The following is a 21,307-nucleotide window of genomic DNA, read 5'->3' as shown; positions in this document are numbered from 1 at the left end:
ATATGGAACATATAAAAATTGATTTCACAGTAGCCCATAAACCCAGGCTCAACACATTTCAAAGAATTGATATCACAAAGTCCACCTTCTTTGACCACAATGCATTAATTTAGAAGTCAATAACAGAAATAAGTTATAAAAATCCCAATGGTTTTTGAAATGATATACACTTCTCAATAACTTATGGGTCAAAGGAGAAATCATTCATGGACATTCAAAAGTACTTTGATTTAAAAAAATGAAAACATCACATAAAAAAGTATAATGGGAGTCAAATATAGGGTGTCAGAAGGAGACTTGACTTTAGGTGGTGAAGAAACAGTGCAATATGCAGATGACGTGTTATAGAATTGTATACTTGACACCTATATAATTTTATTAACCCCAATAAAAGATTTGTTCATTAAAAAAAGAACTTGTGAGATATAGCTAAGGTGGTACTTAGGGGAGTTTTATAGCTCAAAGGCTATAGTTTTATAGCCTGTAATATAGAAATTACAGGCTAACACCATTTATGACATAAATGTAAATATTTTAAAGAAAAGATTAGCAAACTGATTTAGCTATACATAAAAAACACAACATACCACAATCAATAAAAAGATTTGTTCATTAAAAAAGAACTTGTGAGATATAGCTAGGTGGTACTTAGGGGGAGTTTTATAGCCTCAAAGCATGTATTAGAAAAGAATTAAGGTGGAAAATTAACTGTTAAGGAGAGATACCAGAATAACATCAAAGAAAGTAGAAAGAAGGAGATAACAAAGATAGTGGAAATAAAAAAGCAAAGATACAGGAATAAGATCAACAAAGACAAACGAAGGTTGTTGGAAAAGACAAATTTTGAGAAAGATTGATGAACTAAAAGAGATGTAAATAAATGATGTTTGATTGCACATAGACACATCAGAAATTTTTAAAAGATAATAAAATAGTATGAATAATTTTCTGCCAATAAATTGGAAAACATATGAAATAGAAGAATTTCTAGAAAAATGTAATTTGCCAAAACTAAATCAAGAAATAGCCAATAGTACCTAAATAAAGACATTGCATTAGTAATTAAAAGTTTTCCCAGGAAGGAAACTTTAGCCCCAGATGGTTCTTACAAACTATCAAAGAACAGAGCTACAAGTATTTGTGGAGTGTAGAAGTACACTATCCAATCCATTCTGTGAGGCCATTATAGCCATAATACCAAAGGCACACAATTAACGAAAGAGGGAAATTACAGGCTAACACCATTTATGACATAAATGTAAATATTTTAAAGAAAAGATTAGCAAACTGAATTAGCTATACATAAAAAACACAACATACCACAATCAATACTTTTGTAAGAGCAACTTTAAAAATTTCATTTAGAAGGCATTACAGAAGACTCAATACAGAAAAGATATACCTTCTCTTCAAATTGATGATTCAGTGCCATGTAAAAGCTTCTTAAGCTGAGTTTCAAACTTCCATTGAAGACCAAAGGCCCAAGAATAACCAAGACATTCTTTTTTATTTTTATTTTATTTTTTTATTAGTTTCAGGTGCACAAAACAATGTAATAGTTAGATATTTATCATTTATACCCCTCTCACAGTGACAACTCCCCTCCCCCATCCACCGCCCCTCTGACATCGCACACAGCTATTACATTTCTACTGTCTCTATTCCTAATGCTGTACTCCGCTTCTTGTAACTATATATATATATAATGGTAGTTTGACATTATTATTGTTCAGATTCAGCTTCAGGTGTACAGTGCAGTGATCAGGCATCTACATCATCCCTGAGGTGGTCTCCCTAATGACACAAGTGTCATTCAGATACCCTACAAAATCTTACAGCATTATTGATTACATTCCCCAAATTGACTTCCGTATCCCCGTGGCCATCTTGTGGTTACTGACTGTGCTTTCTAATCCCCTCACCTTCCCCCTTATCCCCACCCCCCCGCCATCTAGCAACCCTCAGTTTTTCCTCTATGTCTCTGAGACTGTTTCTGATTAGTTCATTCATTTATTCTTTTCTTTAGATTCCACATATAAGTGAGATCATATGGTATTTGTCTTTCTCTATCTGACTTATTTCACTTAACATAATGTTCTCTAGGTCCATCCATGTTGTTGCAAATGGTAAGATTTAATTCTTCCTTATGGCTGTGTAATACTCCATTGTATAAATGTACCACAGTTTCTTAATCCAGTCGTCTACCGATGGGCATTTTGGATGTTTCCATGCCAAGACATTCTTAACGAGCCACAAGGAAAGGGGTGGGGGTGGTGGGAGGTAGGGAAGAGCTGCCCTATTGGATATCAAGAGTTGTTATTAAGCTATAATTACGACAGTGGTATTGCTACACAAATTGACAAGATTGACAAAAGGAACATCATAACCCAGAAACATACCCATCCATATTTGGGATTTGTCACAAGAGAGAAATAGCTTTACAAATCAGTGTGAAAAGGAGAGACTGTTAAATAAATGGTGCTGGAGCTCCTGGTTATCCATCCATGCAGACAAAAATGAAATTGGATACCTACCTCATACCACACACAAAAATCAACCTAAATGTGAAAGTTAAACTATAATACTTTTAAGGGGAAAAAAGGAAATGTTTTTATGTCATTGTAGGGAAGAATTTGTTAAAAAAAACACACAAAGGCAGTAATCATAAATAAACAGATTGACAAATTCAGCTATAGTAAAATTAAGAGCACCTATTCATGGACACCATAAACAAAGTGAAAAGACAAAGAGAAGGTATTTGCTAATTTATAACTTGAAGGTTAGAATCAAGTGTATAGAGAGCTATACATACCATGTTTCCCCAAAATAAGACCTAGCTTATTTTTGGAAAATGAGCTCTAATGCATCTTTTGGAGCAAAAATTAATATAAGATCTGGTATTATATTATATTATATTATATTATATTATATTATATTATACCCGGTCTTATAGTAAAATAAGACTAGGTCTTACATTAATTTTTGCTCCAAAAGACGCATTAGAGCTGATTGTCCGGCTAGGTCTTATTTTTGGGGAAACATGGTATATAAGAAAAAGACACCCAACCTTTAGAAAAATGGGCAAAAGGCATGAACAGGCATTTCACACAGGGGAGAAATTCATAACAAGTAAATAATGGTAAGAGATGCTCAACCTCATTAGTAATTTGAAAAGAAAAACACTATAAACCCACAGTGAGACCATTTTATAAAAGAAGTTTGTCAGTACTATGTGTTTTGTGGCTTTAAGCTACAGAATTTAGAATTCATTTATTCATTCAATAAATATTTACTGTGTGCCAGTCACTGTTCTAGACACTTTGGTCATGGTAGTGAACAAAATTTATAAAATCCCTTGCCATCTTTATTCATAATTTTCACACAAATTACAGAATAAATACAAAGCCTGGAGGCAACACCAAAACTGTTTTTCAGACATATTCATTAATTCAACAAATGAGCACTTTTTTTGTGCCAGCCACTGTGGGTGCCCAGTATACAGTAGTAACAAAGCAGTCAAAATATAGAGTCACAGGCACAATATAGTTACTCTTAGGAAAAAAACAGGTACAAATGGCATTGTTTCCAAGAAGCTTGTAAAACAAAAACATTAAATGAAAAATATCTAAGACTACAATATATTAATTTTAAATAAAAAATTTAAGTAAAAAGTAAGGTTATAATATATTAACTTTAAATGTTGCAGGTGAGGTATCAGGGTTTCTTCTTGACTCAAAAGACCCAATCACCAAGTTTGATTTTTGTTTTCAATCGTTGCTAGTTTTCTCAGCTTAGAGAAATTTGGAGAAAGAAATTGATAGCATATTTTGAGTATATCCGAAAATCACCTCGAAATTGTTACAATAGAACATTCAGAAATACCTTCCTGAGCCAGTGCAAGAAAAAATGGATCATAAACCATTCGTTCCTACCTTCCAATATTTTATCTTCCAGGTTTTGTGTTTGATAGCTCATTGACTGCCAAAAGTAGTCTTTAGTGAGATCTCTCTAATTTGGGAGTCCATTTTTATCTAAAAGATTAAAACTGTCTAATAGATCACCAATGCTTGCTGCCATTTCCAATAACCTATTATTGTGAATTGGAATTTTTTCACTTAATAGGAATTAAGTTGGAAAAGAAACTGTCATTCTGCAAAATAGCCGGTAATGTTAGCTTTATTTATACAGTTGTTTTGTTCCTTAATTAGCTGCTGCTGCTTCTTTTTTTTCTTTTTTAGCATTGATTCTAATGGGACTCTGACAGTGGACTGGAACGAATGGAGAGACTACTTCTTATTCAATCCTGTTACAGACATTGAGGGAATTATCCGTTTCTGGAAACATTCTACTGTAAGTCCGCTTTATGTATTAATTTATACTTATTTGGAGCTGTAAGCCACAGCTATAGTTATCACCTGAGAATGTTTTGTGACATTTACAGCTCAGGGTGCCCAGCCAGCTCCCAACAGCTCCTGCACTTGTGAGTTCTTCTATTGCACGTATATTCAGAGTATCTTAAAATTCCCCAAGACTGCATAAATATTGCAGATGTAGTACCTTTTTTTGCTGTTCTCAAAACTTAGAAGAGGTACTGCCTTCCAAAAGTCTTATGAACATAAGCTGTCCAGCTTTTATTGGCATGTAAGTATTCTGCCATAGGAAGTGTGAAAGCCATTGGCTTTTACTGTTTGTAGGTACTATATTGCCTAAATTATCAGCACCTCATGCTTGCTGGGGATCTGTTTCCTTGGCGATTGACGAGGCCAAAGATCCCCTCTGAAACTTATGCTCCTTTAGTCAACTGCGTGGGTTTATCTCTGGCATAAGGCACTTGTAATTATTGAAAGTTAAAAAAAATCCTTTTGGTTCATCTGCTCAGTATTTCACACCTGTCTGTCTTTATTCTTCAAAACTTGCACATTTTAATTCATTAAATTACATTAATATTTTGCTAAGATGGTGGTGTACACAAAGTACAGTTTATTGTGCAATCTGCTCCTGAAACCAACAAGAATTTTTTTTTTTCCTGATGGGTTTGGCATCTGGACTTTTCATGGATTTTAGTAAGTTTTGTATGCACGATATGAAGCGTAGAGTTCACGTTGCTACTAGTAACTATGCCTAAACGTACATAGAGCATTGTAGAATTATTGGTGATTAATGCCTTTTCAACTATGAGTATACTACTATATTAGTAGTCAGTCGCCTAGATAAATTTTATACTTATGTGAAGTTGTATTTACATAATCAAATTCTTACTGTATCTTTGGAGATAGTTGATAAGAGTATCCATTTTACTGAAAATGAAGAAAGAGGTTACTACTGTCACCCTAAGAACATCCAAGCCTGTAGGGAATTTTAATAAAAATGTATTTGAGCCAAACAGAGGATACACTTGGAAGCAAGATTTCAACAGACTGGGATAAATGCTTCGGCTGATAACAGTTTGCAGTTTCTCTTTATGTGCTTGAAATGAAGGAGGGAATGTAAGGGAGATTACATGAAGGTGGGAGGAACGGGATTACACGATAGTTAAGATTATGTGCTCTCTTGAGGGGTTTGGAAAGGGGGCATTTCAAAGGTGTATTAACCTAGATGCACAGAAATAATGAACATTGCTTGCTTAAGGCAAAGATAAAACTTTTACTAAAGAAATTATATGCCTGGGGCGTGACTACCCGCCATGACCTGCCCAGCTAGGCATTTATGATCAGATCACCTGTGAGGTTATTTTCCATAGAAACTCTTTTTTTCATTTACACTTATAATCTTATCTATAAAATCTTTTACACCAAAATTATTTAGATACTAAAGTTGTAAAAATATTATCATTATAGAACTTTGTTTCTCTCAAACTACATTTGTAATCTATAGTGATGTTTAGAATAGATCAGAGGGCAGATCATTTTAAGCAATATCTCCTGTGAATTAAATTTTATATAGAATCTATCACATGCTATAAACAACAAGTTAGATTTATAAAAATATTTATAGACAGTGTATTTAGGAAATAAATTTAGGGGTATTTGCATACACAATTTTTATTTAATTCTATTTACATTTATAAAGCATATGTTATGGTATAAAGTATAATATAATATGGATATAATTTTGAGATAAAGGGAGTATCTTTGAAGAATTGACAAACTAATTTCTTTTTCTAGTTGTAAGGATTCAGTACATCTGATAAAATGCTGCCCTTTCATTTTGACTTAGATTGGGAGGAGAAAAGTTACTCTGACTCTATTAAGACAGAAAATTGTAATTGTTGGTTTTGTAAATTTGTAATTACTGTTAATTTTCCTTTCTTGTGAACTGATACTGCACTTCATTTAGTGCGAACAGGCTATTTATAATCATCTATATGCTCAAATGGAATGAATGGTTTAGTATAGTTTCTAAGGAATGAAGTTGGTCTTCACTATAAAATAACACATGATTCTTCACCAAAACAAACTATCTGGAATGATCTGTTTTTAATTGAATGAGCCTGGGGGTCTTCTTTCCATTTCAACAGGGTATTGACATAGGAGATAGTTTAACTATTCCGGATGAATTCACGGAAGAGGAGATAAAGTCCGGACAGTGGTGGAGGCAGCTTCTGGCAGGAGGTATTGCTGGGGCTGTCTCTCGAACAAGCACTGCCCCTTTGGATCGTCTGAAAGTCATGATGCAGGTGAACTTCCTGATCTTGTGTCTAAGTCTGTCCTAAATATCCTAAAACCATGAGAAATATGGTGCTTTGAAATAAGTTTAAAAATTCTCAGTACTAGTCTCTCATACCTATATAAAAAATCTGTTTTATTGCCATAAACCCTAAATTCAGTCCATGTCAATATTTCAATGTCCTACCAAACGTGAATTGTTGGTATGTATGTGATGAACTTTTGCTCTCTGATGTTCTATGATTATTCAAGTGTTTAATTCTAAAAAAGTCTCCAGTTACGGTATTATTGTAGTATTCTCCTTAAATTATTTATATTTTCCTTCTATTTTATGTGCTTTCCTCAAAAGGGGCGTTTTCTGAAATATAGAATCTTGGAACGAGGATGTAATTTTAAAATTTTTTCTAGAGCTGAGGTTAGCAGAAAAAGACCTGGATTTATCGATTAACTTTGCTATTGACTAGCAGTGTAGGCTGGTCAGACTGGAAAGAGGGAAAGGAAAGGAATTATTTCTTATTTGGTGGTCATATTGTAACCTGTGTAATCCTCCTAGTAACCCAGTGAGGAAGGTATTTTATCCTCTTATGATCTGTGGGGAACCTGAGGCTCAGAGAGTTAAAGAACTTTTCCTTTACAACAAATTAGATGAGGAGTGGAGTATTTTTGGCTCCAAAGTTCATGGTTCTCATACTTCCCGAAACCCCTGAGATCTCATTTTCTTTCATTCTGGAATGGGAATAAGAATATCTAACAAGGGTGTTTGTCAGAATTAAATAACATAGGTATATCAAGACACCTGATACATTGGAATACCCTACTGGAATATAGTAGTTGTTTTAAAAATATATTTCTTTTAAGTTGAGTTTATTCCTATAGTCAACACTTTTTATATTTGTCCTTAGGTTCCTCAGACATACCAAACTATGTCTGACAGTATTTTAAACCAGCATCCATACAGAATGTACCTAATCTCAAACCATGCTTAGAGGTAAAGATAGTGCTTTAAAGAAAAAGGAGAGGGAATTGGTCTGTGTGTTTTTTCTTAGGAACAATTTCCTTAGTAAATTGACTTTGAGAGAGCTTGAATAAGCACTCATCTTTTCCTTTGTAATATTTTATTGTGGAGTTCACTTAAAATAAAGTGGGTATCTTTGGACTTTAGTTTCTGCATGTTCAAGGGGTTCCCAAAACCACCTTCAGATTTGGTAACTCAGAAGGACTGCCAGAACTCACTGGAGGATTTTATACTCATGGTTATGGTTTATTACAGGGAAAAAGATATAGATTGAAATAAGCCAAGGAAAGAAGAACATAGAGCTGACCCTGGGGAAGTATCAGATGCAGATCTGTTGTCCTCTCCACATAGGGTCATGATGTGTCACCTTCTTGGCATTAATGTGTGACAATATGCAGAGAGTGTTGCACACCCACCAAGAATGCTCACCTGAATTTTTGGTGTCCAGAGTTTTTATTGTGGCTCAGTCATGTGCTGCTCACATGGTTGACTTTTACTCTTCAACCCCTTCCCTCTTGTTTTTTATTTTTTATTTTTTAAATAGTAATCACTCATTTTGTGCAAGCCAAAAACAATCAGAAGAATAGCTGATTTCTTTAATTATTTTTGGTTTATTAGACTTAATCAGTTTTTAGATGGAAGTGATCACAAAGTCTACTGTGTTTCCCTGAAAATAAGACCTAGCCGGATCCAGTATTATATTGTATTGTATTATATTGTATTATATTAATTATATGTTATGTTATGTTATATCATACCTGGTCTTATATTATAGTAAAATAAGACCAGGTCTTATATTATTTTTTTCTCCAAAAGACACATTAGAGCTGATTATCCTGCTAGGTCTTATTTTCGGGGAAACAAGGTAGTATATTTATACAACTATCACATCTATAGTATAAGCGAAGTAGTTATCAGTACTCACTGGGTTAGGCTGTTGATACATGTTGTCATGAATTTATTGCCTGGAGAAGCCTCGAGATAAGACATAGAAGGTACAAGTTTTATTTTTGGTGTCAAGCTCTGTATATTCCAGTATCTATGGCTCTGATATATATAATATCCAAATTGTTTTCAGACCCATTTATATTTCATGTCGGTATTACTTCTTGGGGGGGGAGGGGTAATATATTACCCATAGTACATATTTTTATTTTTCTGAAACTGAACTTTTTCACATTCCAAAGGGTGTTCCGTAGCCTAAAATGTAATTTAGTACATGTTTTCTTATGAATGTTGTTCATAATAATTTTAATTTTGATCATGTTCTCTCTGTCTGCTTTGCCACATTGAGGATATAATTTTTTTCTTTTCAGTTTTAAATTCAGAATCAGGTATCTAAAATGGTGGTAATAATTTTTCCCATCATTATATATTTTTTCAACTTTCTATATACTATTTTCAAATATATCTTCTTGTAGTAATAAAACATATTGGAGAAAAGAGAGTGGCTTGTATGGTTACTTTAGAAGTAGTAATAACAGGCCACCAGTATTTTATATCATTTTGCTTTTATTTTTAGGTCCATGGTTCAAAATCAGGCAAAATGAACATATATGGTGGCTTTCGACAGATGGTAAAAGAAGGAGGTATCCGCTCCCTTTGGAGAGGAAATGGTACAAATGTCATTAAAATTGCTCCTGAGACAGCTGTAAAGTTCTGGGCATATGAGCAGGTAATTGTTATCATTGTATTGGTAGTGATAGTGTAATTATATGTATTATCCACAAAAACTGTTTTTCTGAGTTGTTTTGTTAATATTTACTTGTCACTTACTTATTAGTTTTAATGGTATTGGTGAAAATAAACTCATCTTAAAAAATAGAAAAACTAAAGGACAACTACCCAAAAACTGTGAACACTTTCTTAACCCTGTATTTTTGTGCATCTGGGAAAGAATGCTATTATTCTGTTTTAGCAAAGGAGCAACTGGGTCCCATCTGTGGAATATCTGTGTTCTATGGAAATTTAACTTGAAAAGCCACTGTCCAGTAAACTAAAATATATTAGCATTTAAGCCTTGCTTTTCTGCTAGGTACGTTAATGCATTGTATGTATTTTGAGAAACATCATATTGTCAATTAATTGATTTCTAGCAACTTATTTGTATTTTGGTATAGTCATAATTCAGCTCAGGCTGCCATAACAAAATTCCATACAGTGATGTTTTAAACAACAGAATTTATTGCTCATAGTGCTGGAGGTGGCGAGTCCAAGAACAAGGCACTGAGCAATTTGGTTTCTGGTGAGAACGCTCTTCCTGGATTGCAGATGACTGCCCTCTTGCTGTGTGCTCACATGCCCTTTCCTTGGTGCATACATGTGGAAAGAGTAAGCGAGAGAGATGGAACGAGACAGAAAACTCTCTGGCGTCTCTTCTTATAAGGACACTAATCCTGTCATAAGCGCCCCACCCTCATGACATCATCTAACCCCGATTACCTCCCAAAGGCCCCATGTCCAGGGGGTTACAGCTTCAACATATGAATTTGTGAGGGGGACACGATTCTATCTATAGCAGGTATTAAAGTGCATTTAAAAATGTATTTATACAGTACAAGAAGTTGCTTACTGAGGAAGGACAAAAAATAGGTACCACTGAGAGATTTATTTCTGGTTCCATGGCTGGAGCAACTGCACAGACATTTATTTACCCTATGGAGGTAAGTGCCATTGTGAAGTCTGACTGTGTTAATAGTGTGTGTATTATCTGTTGCTGTGTAACAGACTATCCCAAAATTAACAGTTTCAAAAAATAAGCATTTATTAACTCAGTTTCTGTGGGTCAGGAATGTGGGAGGAGCTTAGCTGGGTGCCTCTGGCCCAGGGTTTCTCACAGCCTGCAGTCAAGGTGTCAGCCAAGGCTACAGTCACTGCAAGGTTCAACAGGGGATGAATCTGCTTCCATGCTCACCTGTTTCCCTGGCTGTTGGCTGGAGACATCAGTTCCTCGTCACACGGGCCTCTCCTTAGGCTGCTTGAGTTTCCTCACAGCACGATCGTTGGTTTCCCCAAGTCAGTGATCAGAGAAAGAGACGGAGAGAGCGTAAGCACCCAGGATGGAAGCTTCAGTCTTTTGTCATTTCTGCTGTATTCTGTTGGTCACACAGAGCACTCCTGGTGGGAAGGGACTACACAGGGTGTGAATACCAAGAGGCAGGGATAGTGGGGGCCATCTCGGAGGCTGGCCACCACAGTATTGATAAAAATGATAACACCCATTCTTCTCTGAAGAGTTCTGATACCATAAATTTCTGATAGCAAACATTACCGTAAGACCTGGTAGTATTTTATATTATATTATATTATATAATGGAACCTCAGGATTTGACTAGGTGATGGTCGCCCTACCTTGATATCCTTCCATTACAGTATGGTTGGCAAATCATGGACCTGTGGACTATTTTGTACAGCCCTTGAGCTACGAATAGTTTTTACATTTTTAAAGGTGGTTAAGAAAAACAAACAGAAAACAAACCCAAACCAATATACAACAGAGACCTGGTAATTTAAACCTGCAAAGACTAAAATATTTACTGTCTGGTCTTTACAGAAAAAGTTTTCCGACTCCTACTTTAGAGCAAAAATAATATTATAGATGTGGATCTCTTTACTGATATGACAAAGGGTTTTTCAATACCTCGTATGATCTAGGCAAGATATGCTCTTAATTTTCACCTTTGTGGCGTGCGTGCTACTGGAATTCTCCTTGCAAGCATCTTAATATGATAATTCATATTACTCCACACACCCCTCAAAAAGAGTCCTAACTCCATACCTAGTCTTCCTCTTACATTGCTCATCTCAGTTAATAGCTTCACCTTTCCACCTTCCTGCTGCCCCCATCCTGTGCTCCGAGCTAGAAACACTGGAATCGTCTTTTACGCTACCATTTCCCTCACCCTACGTACCTAATTGGTCACCAGTGCATTTTATTAAGACATCAATCGATGATCTTTTCTCAATTTCTTCTGCTACTGCCTTCATTCAGGTCCTCTTTGCAATAAATGCGTCCTCTTGCTCTCGTCTTAGCCCCTCAACAGAGATAATATGTAAGGGAGAACACGTCAACTGTCATGTGTCTGACAATATGTGCTACGTAGTTGTTCTCTAAGATGACCTCTTTTGAATTTCATGATGATAGAGTTAATATGAGCAATAATATTTTGTTGCATTCTTTCATGACCAGGTTCTGAAAACCAGGTTGGCTGTAGGCAAAACCGGCCAGTACTCTGGACTCTTTGATTGTGCCAAGAAGATTGTGAAATATGAAGGCATGGGAGCTTTTTACAAAGGTTATATTCCCAATTTATTAGGCATCATACCTTATGCAGGTATAGATCTCGCTGTGTATGAGGTGAGTTTGCAGCAATCTTTTGAACCTGAAAGTGTAGTCAAATAGTTCTTATTGTTTGAAATTTGACTTTGTATAAAGAAGTACATATATACCAGGGAACAATATGTGACAAAAGTAGATTCAAAGGTGTGTTACTTGATCTTTTCAAGTACCTTGAATATAAAACCTCATACACCTGTGGTAAGTTTTGTATAGATTTCCCTGTGAATTATTTTTCTTACTGAAGAGAATGGACTCACATTTAGGTATCAACTTAGAAGGTGGTGCTAGGGAATTTTTTTTTTTTTTTGAGGGGAGAGAAAATAAGCAAAAATGGCACATTTTCTTAGATTTGTTCAAATCTGACATTGATAAAACCAAGAGACTGACATGGGTAACACAGATTTACCCCTGGTACCGACAAGACAACTCAGACTACAGATTTTTAACCAACCTTGCCATTTAAACCATTGAATAATTTATGAATCTGACAAACATGTATTGAGCACACACTACCTGTGTGCAAGCCACTCGATTAGACATTGGATCTAAAGATTGCAAGAAGGACTTGGTGTCTGCCTTAAAAAAAACCGAAGGCCTGGTGGGGGAGATAGACAAGCAAACAGCTAAAGTACAGTGGTTACTTGTGCTGTGATGGAAGAAAACCTGGGTGCACTGGGGAGGGAGCCAACCTATAGCTGAGGGGAGGGGTGGAATGTGTAATAAGAGCTTTCTTAGAGGACTTGTTTAAAAACAGCTTTATTAAGCTATAATTCACATACCATACATTTCACTCATTTAAAGTGTATAATTCAATGGCTTTTAGTATATTAACTCATCAATTTTTAAAAATTGTAGTATAATATATATAACATAAAATTTGCCATTTTAAACATTTTTAAGGGCACCATTCAGGGACATTAATTCCACATTGTGTAATTAATTCCACATTGTGTAATTAACATGTTACGCATGTTGTGTGCAGTATGTATAATGTATATTTATCACCACTATCTATTTCCCAAACTTTTTCATCACCCCAAACATGAAGTATGTAACTATTAAGAAATAACTCCCCACTCTCTTCTCCCCCTGAGCCCCTGGTAACCCCTAATCTACTTCCTGTCTCTGTGAATTTACCTATTCTAGTGATTTCATATAAGTGGAATCATGCAATGATTTTTCTTTCGGGCTTATTTCACTTAGCATAATGTTTTCAGGGTTCATCCATGTGGTAGCATATATCAGAACTTTATTCCTTTTTATTGCTAAATAATATTCCATTGTATGTGATATCACATTTTGTATATTCATCTGTTAATGGACATTTGGGTTGTTTCTACCTTTTGGTTATTGTGAATAATGCCATAATGAAAATTGTATACAAGCATCTGTTTGAGTCTCTGCTTTCAAATCTGTTAGAGTCTCTGTTAGGGGTAGAATTCCTGGGTCATGTGGTGATTCTATATTAAGCTTTTTGAGAAATTGTCGAACTGTTTTCATAGCAGCTGTACCCTTTTTCATTCTCACTAACAGTGCACAAGAGTTCTAATTTCTCTACATCCTTGCTAATGCTTGCTGGTTCCTGGGGTTTTTTGGGGATGGGGTGGGGTGGGGTGTTGTTTTTTTGTTTTGTTTTTTTGGATAGGGGCCAAACCATGGTGTATGAGGCAATATTTCATTGTTCTTTTGATTTGCATTTCTCTGATGATACGTGAGGTTGATCATTTTTTTCATATGCTTGTTGCCCATTTATATATCTTTTTTGGAGAAATGTCTATCCAAGTCCTTTGCCCATTTTTAATCATTTTTTTAAGTTGTTGTTGAGTTATGGGAGTTCTTTAAATATTTTGGATATTAACCCTTATCAGATACATGGTTTACAAGTATCTTCTCTCATTCTATAGATTGCCTTTTCATTCTGTTTATTGTTTCCTTGGCTGCACAGAAATTGATGTAGTCCATTTATCTATTTTCATTTTTGTTGCTTATACTTTTCGTGTCATATCCAAGAAATGCCAAATCCAATGTCCCGAAGCTTTTATCCTATGCTTTTTCCAAGGAGTTTTATAATATTAGGTTTTATTTTTAGGTAGTTAGTCTATTTTGAGTTGATTTTGTATATGGTGTAAGGTAGGGGTCCAACTTGATTCTTTTGCATGTTGACATCCAACTTCCCCAGCACTGTTTGTGGAAGAAACTGTCCTTTCCCCAGTGTGTGGTCTTGACACCCTTGTTGAAGATCATTTGGACATATGGTCAAGAGTTTATTTCTAGGCTTTCTATTTTGTTCCATTGACTTATGTATCTGTCTTTATGCCAGTATGACACTGTCTTGATTACTATTGCTTTATAGTATATATTGAAATCAGGCAGTGTGAGGCCTTCGAATTTATTCTTCTTTTCCAAGATTATTTCAGCTAGTTGGGGGTCCCTTGAGATTCTATATAAATTTTAGAATGGTTTTCTGTTTCCTCAGAAAAAAATATCATTGGGGTTTGACTAGGAATTGCGTTGACTTTGTAGATTGTTTTGGTTAGTGTATTAGTATTCTCGGGCTACCATAACAAAATATAATTTTGGCCACATATTGGCATATATTTTTTATACTTAAAATATTTTATATTTAAAAAGTAGACTAACATACATATTTTATACAACTTTTCTCAATTATTGCCTTGTAATGGAAAGATAGGGACCTAGAATAAGAGGGGGAAAAAGCATGGTCTGGAGGATCAGTACACTTGATTCTGTACCTCTGTTAAAAAAAATTCCACGGCGACTAATTTTCCTCATTTCTAAATTTAGAAGAATAGCTTTACTTCAGAGCTTTGTAAAAGGGCTAAATGAAATAACGTGTAAAGTACAAAATTAGATGCAATTAGTAGTATATTATTTTTATTAATACTCACCACAGAAAATGTTCTTTAGGTCCTACATTTGGTGTACTATTGATCTTCACGTTTATTTAGAAGAAAATGAGCAACAAGGGCAAACCTCAGGTGTTCTGAATCCCTCATGGCTTCCCCACCTCTCTGCAGAGCCGCTGCTTCCAGGAGTGTGCCACCCCATCTTGCAGAAAGGTGGCCTGTCTCTCACAAGGATGAGACTAGCTGTGAAAATGTTCATGTTGAATGAAAGTGGTCGTAAAGTTAGTTGTTCACTATTTTTCTTTTTCCTGTTTCTCTGGCAGCTCTTGAAGTCCCACTGGCTGGATAATTTTGCCAAAGACTCTGTAAACCCTGGAGTCATGGTGTTGCTGGGATGTGGCGCCCTATCCAGCACCTGTGGGCAGCTGGCCAGCTACCCCTTGGCTTTGGTGAGAACACGCATGCAGGCTCAAGGTGAGTTTTCCACGAAAGGATGACACTGGTAAAAGTCCCACAGTAGTAACATGCTTTTGGAACTTCAAGTCCCTAAGGAGCCTTTTTACAAAGTATTAGGTTGGTGCAAAAGTTATGGCAGTTTAAAAGGTTAAAAATAATTGCAAAAACCGCAATTACTTTTGCACCAACCTAATATTTTTCTAATCACTCCCTCTTCATGAAATTTTAATACCACAGACACATTGCACATGTACCATGTATATATCTGAGCTTTAAGCGTAGAGTAAGCGTTTTTTTGGCCCATGTTGAGAACACATGTTTTAGGAGTCTATATCTGTAAATGAGAATGAAAGCTGCATAGTGTTGTAAGAATTAGCAACGACATATGTAAAGCAACTGGCATTTTTCAGATTGGTGATAAATGGTGGATGAAATTGTGTATTATGATTAGACCCTACAACTTCTGAACTGTGATCCCTCCCCACTGTGACACTGTCTCCTCCCTTTACTTTGGTGACACTGTGCCCTCCTGGCTCTTCTGCCACCTCATTGATGATTCTTTTATGATTTGCTGGTTTTTATTGCTATATTAAAGTAGACATTCTGTGCCTTTTTGTCTTTTTCTTTCCCTGGCCAATCTTACCCTCTGTCCTTTCTTTGAGTAGTACACCCTGGGTCTCTATAGCTCTATCCCCAATCTCTCTTCCAAGTACCAACCACTCCTCCCGCAGCCAAGCAGTCAATCATTAATTAAAAAATAAGTTCCCGAACCATTGTCGGGTGCTGGACACCCTGCCAGATGGTAGGGTTACAGCAGCCCACAAGTCAGATGCGGTCTCTGCCGTGTGGAGAGGACACACATGGAGCAAGTAACCTCGTTCACCCACTTCCCCTTGTTCAGGGGGCACAGAGATGGGTCTCTAACTTAACCTAAGGGGACCAGACAGTGTTGTCATTTAAGCTGACCCTGGAAAGACAAGTGGGAGTTACCTGGACAAAGGCGGGAGGAATGGAAAAGAGCATTCCAGCCAGAGATAAAGCCCGTGTGAGGGCACCGAGGCAGGAGAAAACAGGCACATTCGAGGAGCTGAAAGAAGACCATATGGTTGCAGAGAAAAAGGCAAAGTAGTAAACTGAATATTTCATGTGTATTCTCTCATTTAACCATCATGACCGTCTTTGGGGTTGATACTAATAGTATCTCCATTTTGCAGATGAGTAACTGGGGCCAAAAGAGATTAAGTAACTCCTACAAGGTTATACATTTGGTAACTAGTGGAGCTGGACTTCAAACCCGGGCCTCCTGATCAAACCATTGCCTAGCTAGTCTTCCCCTCCATTTGCCAACTCCAGTTCAGTCCCTTGCCTGGTTGATGGGTTTGTTTCTAACGTCAAGATCTGATCATTCAATGCCTGCTCAGAAATCTTTGTGGCTCTTCAGTGTCTTCAGAATAAATTCCAAAGTTCTTAGTGGGAATATCAAAGCGCATCATCATGTGACCCCACTTAATGTTTTCACTTCATCTCCATTGCCACATGCCTGCCTTGCCTACCTCCGGCCGCTCCGTACCATCTGTGAGGAACCACATCCGGCCATCACTGGCCGGATTTTGTTTTAATCAGGCAGGCTTCTGGGACCTTTCTTGGTAATCTGAAATTAGTTTATTACATGAATTGGGTTAATCATGGGCGAATGACATTCTCATTTTCCCCTCACTGCTGAATTTCTCTGAAACTACAATTCTCAAATGGGTGTCCCCATAGCACATTCACGTTCCTGCCCTTCACTTGGTTGCGCCAGCAACTTGGGCTTTTTTTCCTCTCCCTTTCTTGCCTATCAAGATCATTTATTTCCAAGGCCCAGGGACCCTATATATTCCTATCCTCCTCGAAGTGTCCCCCGTACTCCCCTAACTTCTCAGGATTGACCTGTTCTCTCTTCAGTGCTTGGTTAATGAGGAGGGTGGTGGCAGTGGCGGTGGCAGTGGCGGTGGCAGTGCGGGGCAGTGTGGATTGGTCGAAAGTGCATGAGCTTTAGAGTCGGAACACTGCCAGCTCTCAGCTCTCATACATTTCCTAGCTAAGTGTATTAGGACAAGTTTTCCGATCTTTCCAAGTCTCCAATTCCTCATTTATAAAGTGGGTATAATAATACCTACGTTGAAGGATTTGTGTATAAAGCGATTAACCCAATATCTAGCACATAGTCATCCATCAATCATGATTATGACTGAGGCACTCACTATTAGGTGCTAAACAAGGAGAATTATATGAAGGGGTACTTTCTCGGGCCCTTTGGAATACGTTTTATCTTTTCATTGTATTCTAGAATATCACTCTGAATCATAATTGTGTGTAGGCCTCAGGTGTGTATGGTAATAATAGCGAAACATGCTTGCATATTACATTAGCCTGGTTTCTCTTTTTGTTTTCTAGCCGTGGTGGAAGGAACCCCACAGCTGAACATGGTCGGCCTCTTTCGACGAATAATTTCCAAAGAAGGGATCCCAGGACTTTACAGAGGCATCACCCCAAACTTCATGAAAGTGCTCCCCGCTGTAGGCATCAGTTATGTGGTTTATGAAAATATGAAAGAAACTTTAGGAGTAACCCAGAAATGACATGTTGAATTTTTTACCTTAGCATGATTATTGAAAATTTCAATAATCTCTAGAGTGACTTTTTCTTCTAGAATTGCAAGTCTATGGCAAAGTAATCTGTATTTTTTTTCACAAAAGGGACCAGCATATCAGTGATCACTTTAAACATTTGGGCTCAATTTTATATATACAGAATTGTTAAAAATCATAGTTTTGATAAGCTCATGTAATTTTGAAAAGGCCACATAATTGTATTCCATCTTTTTCTTTTGTCTTTTTTTTTCCTTTTTCATTTCCTTGAAATATTTACAGTGGTGGGAGAGGAGGAGGAGACTTGAAGGGGAAGACATATCCCTAGGGAAAGATCCAAGCCCAGGACCCAGTCTCCGGGGAGATCCAGATCCAAAATCTGTTCCCCAGATAGCGGGAGCCCACAGGACTGGGAACTGCCCAAATATGGGCACCCCTATTGCTGGGGGCCCTGTGGGGAGTTGTGCTTCATCAGGAGTCACCCCAATGGAAGGGGTCATTGGGTGCACTTGAGTAGGGCTGAGGGAGCAGGTGTGCTGGGGAGGCAGGGGTGAAGAGTGGAGGGAAGGAGCTTCAGAGAAAATTCTGCCTTTAAACCACCAGCCACAAATGCACATTCCACTCGCCCTGGGGCTTTCTCCTGAGCCAGAGGCCCCAGTCTCCAGGGAACAGGGAATTGCAGTGCAGGAGAAACCTGTCCATTTGTCTGTCCTTCTGCTCCTGGTGCAGCCCAGCATTTCTGGTGCACAAAGAGGAGCAGCTGACAGATTCCAATATTTTGTCTTTTCTTATTAGTCCTTTCTACAAACCTCTGCCTTGAATCCTAAATCTGAAACATGTGCTTGTTTGAACTACATTCATTTTGTGTGGTAGAAATCATTCATCTTTATTTTGGATGACTCAAGTTTATGCCAGTTCCTTTGTACTTAATTATCTTTTTCTTAAAAAAAAAAAAGATGATCAGAAAACCTTGAAATTTAAATTGTTTTGTATATTTTGAATGTCTTTATAGACGTCTTAAAATGTCCTTGTAGAGACATAATAGAAAATCATTGCCTGAAAACATACCTACAGCAGCCAAATAAGTATAGGGTTTATATCCTTATCTTTCTTTAAGCTGAATAAGAATGAACGTTAAGTGGCAGAATTTCAAGGCATAAGAATACGCTGGTCCATTCACATCACTTTCGTATAAGGAGGAGTGTTGAAATAGTTTTCGTTTATTTCAGTGGCCTTTTAACATTTTTCTTGCATTGTTATTTGGTTCCTGAGATGATGATACACTGACTGTCAGTGTATTATTGTTACAATATCACCACGAGGCAGTTTATTTGAAAGAGTCTGTTTATTCTGGCATTGCTTCGAAAAGCCCGAGGAAGCAAAACCTTTTTACTTATATGCACTTTTAAAGAGCATCTCTCTTTTCTTTGTCCTTTGTTTCCTACTTGACTCAGATTTTGTTTTAATCAGGCAGGCTTCTGGGACCTTTCTTGGTAATCTGAAATTAGTTTATTACATGAATTGGGTTAATCATGGGCGAATGACATTCTCATTTTCCCCTCACTGCTGAATTTCTCTGAAACTACAATTCTCAATTTGAGCAGCACAAACCTTAGTACATAGTAGCATATCTTAATTTTATATATTAGGTACATGTATTTAAATGAAAGGCCCAATTTATAAATATATACATTCGTATTCTGTCTTGCCCCAAGTCTTAAGAACATGTTATGATGTAGATAATGTATAAGATCAGTAGCATGTTTTTATTTCACTAAAGCCATTTTTGTAGTCAAGTACCTTTTCTGATACATGTGATTAGACTTAGAAAAATATTTATTAGTTAAGGTTATTCTTACTGGTTTTTAATTTAGTTCCTAAACTCAAGTTTGATTTCTAGTAATGTCTGTTATAAATTGCCAGCATTTTAATGAAAATCTAATGACATAATAGACATTTACTTTATTTGACATACCTCTTATGTTTTCTGAACCAAAACATACCTCTTATGTTTTCTGAACCAAAAAGAAATGTTTGACTTGTTCATTATATTAGTTTTGCCTGATAAATGCCTCGGTATTTTTATAATGCGTATTATAAGGATGGGACTCTATCTCCAGGGCTGTTTGTACTTTTGAGTAATACGTAAGTGACAATGGTAAGCTATATGACTAACTCTTTCTGTTTTTACCCATAAAAATTATGGAATGAACAACTGAAATGTCAAGCTACTGAAAAATCGTCATTGTTCATTATGAATTTAAATTGTTTGCTTTTTAACATTTGTAAGGTATGAATGTGATTTATCTGTGCATCTTATATCTTTTGAAAAAAATGACTTTGTATTCTTTTTAAAAGAGCTCGGAGTTGAAGATAGATTACTTCTGGCATTATTGCATACTTACTTTCCATTTATATTAAAAATGCACACACACACACATAAATATTTGTTTTTGAAATGACGTGTTTCCTCATTTTTAAAAAATTGGGTAACTATGGAAAAAAAATGGCTGTGTCACACAGCTTATATCACCGGCAACGGCTTGAATAATACTTTTCATTTCTGACTCCATATAGTCTTAACAAATATTTTGGCCTTTCCTGAATAGCCACAGCAGTTATTGTTTCTATCATACATTTTGGCATAAGATGATGTTTTTGATGATGTCATATTCCATATTTACTAATTGGGGATATACCCCTTGGGGTGCATAGTGCCAAGGAGAATCCAAAGTCACAGGATTTCTTGCCACATTTTGGTGGAATATCAGTTTGTCTTGAAGTCGTGGGAAACAAAAGCTAAGTAAATTTACTAGTAAGTAATTTAAAAAATGGTTATAATTCAGACGATAAGTACAAAATTTAATTTTAAAATATAAAACACAGAAAAAGACTGCAAAGAAATTTCTGTAATCCAACTCGAATACCACCCAGATTCCAAGATAACCTCTAAGCCTCTTTCTGCTCTCAGGAACCCTTTGTTAGAAAAATGCTGCTGGATTTATTTCTTGCCTCTTACTTAGTAGGTGTATTTACTACACTCCTACTGTGTGCTGGGCACTTTTAGGACTTTTAGGGACTGAGAACCCAGCACTGAACAAAAGCCAGTACCTTTCCTCCTGGAGATTATCTAGTAGGGAGAGACAGACCATAAACACACTAAATGTCATGATAAGTGCAGAAGGTCGTGCTGGGGTTGGGTTGCAGTTTTAGATAGAGAGGCCTCCCTGAGAAAGTGCTATTTGAGTAAAGACCTGCAGGAGGGAGGGGAATGGGCTCTGCTGATGTCTGGAAGGGCATCGCAGGCAGAGGGAATGCAGGAAAGGCCGCAGGGA

General features: G+C 36.6%; 1 protein-coding gene across 1 annotated transcript in view; it reads left to right on the top strand.

Moving 5' to 3' along the window:
* Window positions 1-21,037, top strand: part of LOC117014808 (calcium-binding mitochondrial carrier protein SCaMC-1) — a 38,121-nt gene extending 17,084 nt beyond the window's left edge. The window contains exons 4-10 of the mRNA XM_033093041.1: window positions 4,239-4,350; window positions 6,518-6,676; window positions 9,203-9,355; window positions 10,236-10,343; window positions 11,870-12,037; window positions 15,210-15,360; window positions 17,779-21,037. Of these exons, the coding sequence (XP_032948932.1) occupies window positions 4,239-4,350; window positions 6,518-6,676; window positions 9,203-9,355; window positions 10,236-10,343; window positions 11,870-12,037; window positions 15,210-15,360; window positions 17,779-17,963 (1,036 nt within the window). The 3' untranslated portion in view covers window positions 17,964-21,037. The remainder of the gene's footprint in view (window positions 1-4,238; window positions 4,351-6,517; window positions 6,677-9,202; window positions 9,356-10,235; window positions 10,344-11,869; window positions 12,038-15,209; window positions 15,361-17,778) is intronic.
* The last annotated feature ends 270 nt before the right edge of the window (window positions 21,038-21,307 follow it).

The sequence above is a fragment of the Rhinolophus ferrumequinum genome, chromosome 22 (genome assembly GCF_004115265.2).
Source record: "Rhinolophus ferrumequinum isolate MPI-CBG mRhiFer1 chromosome 22, mRhiFer1_v1.p, whole genome shotgun sequence".
NCBI lineage: Eukaryota > Metazoa > Chordata > Mammalia > Chiroptera > Rhinolophidae > Rhinolophus > Rhinolophus ferrumequinum.
This window is presented reverse-complemented; position numbering and strand designations above follow the sequence as displayed.